Source organism: Ziziphus jujuba, chromosome 3 (genome assembly GCF_031755915.1).
Source record: "Ziziphus jujuba cultivar Dongzao chromosome 3, ASM3175591v1".
NCBI lineage: Eukaryota > Viridiplantae > Streptophyta > Magnoliopsida > Rosales > Rhamnaceae > Ziziphus > Ziziphus jujuba.
The window spans coordinates 6,605,405-6,611,365 of NC_083381.1; the positions used below are offsets into that span (position 1 = coordinate 6,605,405).

Sequence of the window (5,961 nt, forward strand, 5' to 3'; positions counted from 1 at the left end):
TATATATATCTTAATTAATTACTATTTATGTAGTCTGAAAATTAAAACCAAAATTTGACAATATTTCTTCATACATCTCAAAATTGAGTGATTCTCATTGATCGAACAATCTCATGCCGCCTGGATTCATATTAACAAATAATTTAGGAATCTACGACCATAAAATACTAATCATGTCTATAAGCAAACAAGTCTAGAATGTTCAATCATTAAAATAAATATATATGTATATATCTAAATGAAAATTTTTGTTCTCCAAAAAAAAAAAAAAAAAAAAAAAAGAGACTTGTAAGTGGAAGCTCCCAATAACAAACAATTGGTCTAAAATAGGCTTTGATATAAAAGCATCCTATCATAAAAGTTAAAAAGCTTATCAAACTTACCATTTAAATTTACACAGTTAGCACTTATGTCACAAAACTCTGTACTAATCTCTTTAAAAACAACTTTTTACATGGATTAAAATAACTATTAGCACAAGTATCCCAGTGCACTCAGATCCTCTCCAGCACTTCCCCAAAAGCCTGGTACTGCATCCAAATTGACAAAGTCGATATCAGATCCCAATACAACAAGAAAATTGATGAAAAGTCATGCAAGATCAAGTTGGATTTGGTGCACTTTTAGATTAACACTTATAGCAGGCAATTTGTCTGATCAATCATCCAAAAACAGTTCCCCCATAAAAACTTGCTATAATAGAACAAGTAATTCCATAAGTTCTGTAAATTTGAACAAATGTAAGAACGCCACAATCAAAACTGAAAATCCCCAAAAGAAAAAGCACTGACAGGTAACAGGAGGAGCCAGCTATGAGGCTCATCTGGTTTGTGCAAGAAACCTAAATCCAAAGACTCTTAAGTATTAACATACATGACATAGCCGAGACTACTAACACAAAATGCTTACACAAAGATCAATTTTTTTCATGATCTCATCGGACAGCTAACTAATACACTAACATCCCACTTTGTATGCAAGACTATAGTGGATTGTGCATTAGACTATTTTAATTCTAATCAAATTGAGCTTAAATTAAAAACTGATTGAGCTATACTTAAAATAGTCCAATTTAATTCAGTCTAATCTTGCATACAAAACTGGCTATAAAGGTACATATCTATAATCTTTCCAAATGAAAAAAGATAATCAATCTATTCATTATAAATCCATCATTGCAGAAAGACCAGTTTCGTGAAAGGTGGAATCTGAGGCAGTCATCGGAAATGATGGTACAAGTGAAATAGTGCTATTTCACAATGTCCCAAACCTCGACATCTATTACAATGATAATTACTAATTGCTAGGACACATTTGCCTCTCGTACCTCAGTGCTATTTAGAAAACATCAGAACCATTCACTGTTCCATAGGATAGTGCATCCTAATTGCTTATTTAGAAAGAAGGTCCGCCACAGGAACACAAGGGGACAGTGCATCCCAACTGTGTGCATGAAGTTGACACTACAATGCATCCCAACTGTGTGCATGAAGTTGAGGCTACAATTATAAATGAACAAACTTATTTGACTAACATGCTGAAGAACAGATGTATACTTACTTTATTTATAGAAGCTATCTATGGTGTAAAATCTCCTTCGTTTTAGTTTCAAGCTCTCTTAAATTGTCATAAATTAACTGAACTTTTGTTGAAAGGTGTCCATTATGTTCTTCAACATCCTTCATAAATGCAAGCAGTTGCTCTCTATATGTTGCACTTAACCGCTTCTTCATTCGTAGTTCAGCAGATAATTCCTGTATTTTCTTATCTTTCTCATCCTGAAAAGCTTGAAGTTAATTCTACTTATTAAAGGAAATATAAGTGGAGTGGAAAAAGAAGGTGCACATTATGACACATTGATCACAAAATTGAACCCTACAATGGAATTTTAACTTCCAAAAACCCAACTGATCCTCTATATTCCAACAGAACAATAAGTTCAGTGTGAAGTGTGGCTCAAACTTGAAATCTATAATAAATAATACCAACATTTGGAACTTCATGAGAAAAAAAAAATTAAGGTGTGAATAAGCTAGATGAAACCTAAGAATGGTTCTACTAGGCCATTAAGTATGGCTCAAACTTGAAATCTATAATAAATAATACCAACATTTGGAACTTCATGAGAAATAAAAAATTAAGGTGTGAATAAGCTGGAGGAAACTTATGAATGGTTCTACTAGGCCACAAGCACATGCCAGAACGAAGGAAAAATTAACCACGTATGAAAGAAGAAGAAAAGACCAAATAGATGCATGCGTCGCACATTGAAAGTGTTGATTTACAAAAGAAGTTATGAAAAAGTAACAATCAAATGAAATAAAAATAAAAAATAAAAACAATGTACTGAAATGCCCAATATATAAACATAGGATAATTCTGTTCACATGGAATAATAGCAAATAAAGAAAGGTATCATACAGAATACAAGTACCGTAAGTTGTTAGGTCATGCACATGCATTGCTACAACATAGTGATTTAATAAAATTAAAGTGGAAAACACTGATGAAGGGAAAAAAAAAAGAGATAGTGAGAAAATACACATCAACAAATCCAACAGGGGGCACTGCTTCAAGTCACATACATGACAGAATGCCAGACAAAAACAAAAATGCCACCCTTTCCAATTGTTAGATACTTGCTTAGTGAACAGGTAAAGGACTTAAAAACTTAACACAAGCAAGCAGAGATCAGAAAATTTACTGCCAATACTTGGGAAAGATTATGGGATGTCATTTGAAAGTTTTTGCATCAATAAAGGAAACAAGAGAAGCATCATCCCCCTTATGCTTTGGAAGCAGTGCCAATTTTATCATTTTTGTGTTAACCATACATTTAGGCCCTCTACTTTGGCCCCAGTTCAAAATGGTCCCTCTATTTTCAATTGTTTAAATCTAGGCCTTCCTTTTACTTATGGTTTTAATTTGGGTTAATTTCTCACAGAGATTAGATGGACGTTTCCTCATGTGCCTCACTTGCAAACATCAACCATTCCCTCCATATATCCATTCTGTATTTGAGAGAGACGAAACACAGAGAGAGAAGATGAAGAAAGAGAAATTATGGGAAGCAAGGGGTTTTCACTATCTTCAAACCAGATAAAACTTTTTCCTTGTCAACAAGTGGATTCAACAACAGTCATCTTTCACAGATTTGCATAAATATGAATATCTCAAAGAGATCCTAGTGCCAAAAGTTTTTAATTTTTCATTGTGGAACCTCAAAATGGCCAATAACTAGAGGCTGAGGCAGAGATTATGTCTGTGGCTTAGTCTCTCGAATCTCTAAGATTTGCAATATATACCCTATATTACATAATTGACGTGTTTTAGTAGCAACTAGATGTTGATTTCTTTCTAGGGGCATTGAAATGATGTGGTTTTGAACTTCCCATCTCCAGATCTGGAATGTATATTTTTTTCATATGCTCACTCTTTCTCTTTCTTAAACGCAGAATGGATGCATGAAGAGCACAGTTGAAGGTTGCAGGTGAAATGCACATGGGGAAACATCCATCTAATCTATGTAAACAAGCTACTCAAATTGAAACCAAAAGTAAAAAAGATTACCTAGATTGAAACAATTGAAAATAGATGTACTATTTTGAAATTGGGACCAAACTAGAGGGCCCAAAAGTGTAGTTAACCCTTTTATCTTCAGACCGTTATTGCACCAATAAAGCCTGATAATTTTATGGGTATCTATTAGCTCCCTATATATGTTTAAACTACTTAATTGTCTCAAATAGTATATTTTTGCCACCTGATATTGTTAAATAGATCCATAATAAACACATTAAGTAATTTATTTAATGATATTCATACTAATAGATCTTAAAGTCTCGAATGAACACAAAAGATGGGTAACAAAGGAAGGATATCAATAGAGACAAAGAAATCAGTAGGAAGAATCTAAGTTCCCAATAATTGACCAACTAACCTGACAACTCATCATCCAAAAAAAACAAAAAAAAACAAAAAAAAAAAAAAATCAAATTATAGCTATTAATCCATGAGATCAAGAAAAAACTCCATAAAGCCTTCAGAAAGATTCAAATATACCTCTCCCATTGTACAAACAGTTCTAGAGACAAAATGTAGGAACAACCTTCCAGTTTGCAGTAATAATTAGAAAGCACTTAAAGCTTCAAAAACTTCATCTAGGAGAATTGATCAAGATTTATAACTGGAAATTTTTAACTGGTCATTTTTTATTGGAGTGGATTAAAACTTCAATTGCATGCAAGGTAAAATGAGCTTACAAGTGTACGGCGACTCGTTTGCAGTTGAACCACCAGTGGATGAATATGGTCCCTCACAAATTTCCTAACAACCCATCTTCCAGTCTTATCTCTTTTTAACAGAATCATCGCTGTGCAAGCTTCTCGTCGCCGGTGCTTCTTCTGCTCTTGAACTTTTGTTTGATTATCAGAAAACCCTCTACACCCAAGGCCACGGGAGATTATTGACCCATCACGCTCAGACTTTCGGGATGACAAAACACGGGTCACAAATCCTGTTTGTCTGGCATAATCATCATAGAATCCTCTTGCAGCTTCTTCTGATTCAAACAGCATACCCTCACTTGGTTCTTCAACATTGCCAGCCTCACATATACTTGATTCTCCTCTTGTTAATGTTTCTATCATCCCATTTTCTTCATCCATTTGCACATTACAAGTTACACAATACACTTGAACACCTGCAAGCCATGTTAGCCATCTCACCAGGTTTACTACCATGTAAAGTTTTGTATTCTTACTTAATAACTTGCAATTTTTGACAAGTCAGCAAAGGGATGAGTAGATTTTCACCCTTCCATTTTTGGGAAAGAGCTAGAATCAAAAGGAAAGTAGTTGTTAAAAATTTAGGTAAGTGCTCACTTATAGAAAGACCCAATTTAATTCAATGTTTTGTTTTGATTACATGAATTCTTTTTCCACACCAATGGGGCTGGCATGAATTCTCTTCCAACAAACAGCCCTACACCCCAGAAATGGGCTGATGTACAGTCAACTTAACTATATAGTAGTTGGTGAGACCCAAGCAAATGCATTACTAACTTTGCCATTATATTGGAAAAACTCAATCTCCTCCTTCAAGCTCCGAACAACAAGGAGAAGAAAAGTGCAAACCAAAAGGAAAAAAAGTTATTTTATTTTATTTTGTTTTCAAAAAAAAGACATAGATATATACATACATAAGCAAAGAATTATGAATAAATTTCGAGAATAGGAATTGGGATTGCAAAGAATTCAAGTTCATCATTCAGCAGCTCCAACAGCGAAAATCTAGTTACCACAATAGAAAACCCAGCAAGAGGAAGTATAGAGTTGAAATGCTTGGAATAATGCACAGAGAGTGAGGAAGAAAAAGATTAAGAAAGTTTTAGTACTTACTGTTATCCAAAGAGGGCTTGAAGTTGATTTGGGTTTGAAAAGGAAAGAGCCTTTGGCGACCTTTTCTTCTCATTATACGACTTATATATATATATTTGATTAAAAAAAATAAAAAATATATGCATATTTCATTTTCCAAATTGTTACGTGGGAAAAAATAGCTGTTTTCAAGGAACCAGCACCCCACGTGTTTTTCTGGGCACACATAATGTAAAATCTAGGTTTTATTTTTATTTTTATTTTTTATTTATTATTTTTTTTTTGAATAATCAAAAGCCTTATATTTGAAACCAAATAAAATCACATCTTCTATATCTAACATGATTTTTTTAATAATATTTTATTATTAAAAAGATAAAAATTAATAGAATAGTATCTAATATGATTTTTTTAATTATATTTTATTATTAAAAAAGATAAAAATTAATAAAATAATAACAATTTATTAGTTATCAATATTTTAATTAGTAAAATTATCCTTTTATTTTTGTTATTAAATTATTATTAATGTTGAAGATATGTGGCATACAGAAATGCTAGATGCAGTCTCTCATGCACTCCC

At 32.8% G+C, this 5,961-nt stretch overlaps 1 protein-coding gene across 2 annotated transcripts; it reads right to left on the minus strand.

Annotated features, from left to right (window-relative positions):
* Window positions 1–306: 306 nt before the first annotated feature.
* Window positions 307–5,547, minus strand: LOC107422069 (protein FAR1-RELATED SEQUENCE 2). 2 transcript variants are annotated; one of them, XM_016031468.4, is made up of 4 exons: window positions 5,400–5,547; window positions 4,263–4,702; window positions 1,561–1,778; window positions 307–530 (listed from the first exon to the last, which is right to left on the minus strand). In XM_016031468.4, exons 1-3 carry the CDS (start codon window positions 5,470–5,472, stop codon window positions 1,575–1,577), a joined length of 717 nt encoding a protein of 238 aa, XP_015886954.3. In that variant the 5' UTR covers window positions 5,473–5,547; the 3' UTR covers window positions 307–530; window positions 1,561–1,574. The 2 variants fall into 2 exon arrangements, with proteins under 2 accessions (XP_015886954.3, XP_060671233.1); XM_060815250.1 differs by lacking the exon at window positions 5,400–5,547 and adding an exon at window positions 5,201–5,370.
* Window positions 5,548–5,961: the final 414 nt, after the last annotated feature.

Excerpts from the sequence above, each read along its gene's own strand:
- LOC107422069 (XM_016031468.4), bottom strand. The coding sequence starts at position 5,472 with ATGAGAAGAAAAGGTCGCCAAAGGCTCTTTCCTTTTCAAACCCAAATC. Across the intron at positions 4,703-5,399 it reads CAAGCCCTCTTTGGATAACA|GTGTTCAAGTGTATTGTGTA; the intron begins GTAAGTACTAAA and ends CATGGCTTGCAG. Across the intron at positions 1,779-4,262 it reads AAACGAGTCGCCGTACACTT|GATGAGAAAGATAAGAAAAT; the intron begins GTAAGCTCATTT and ends CAAGCTTTTCAG.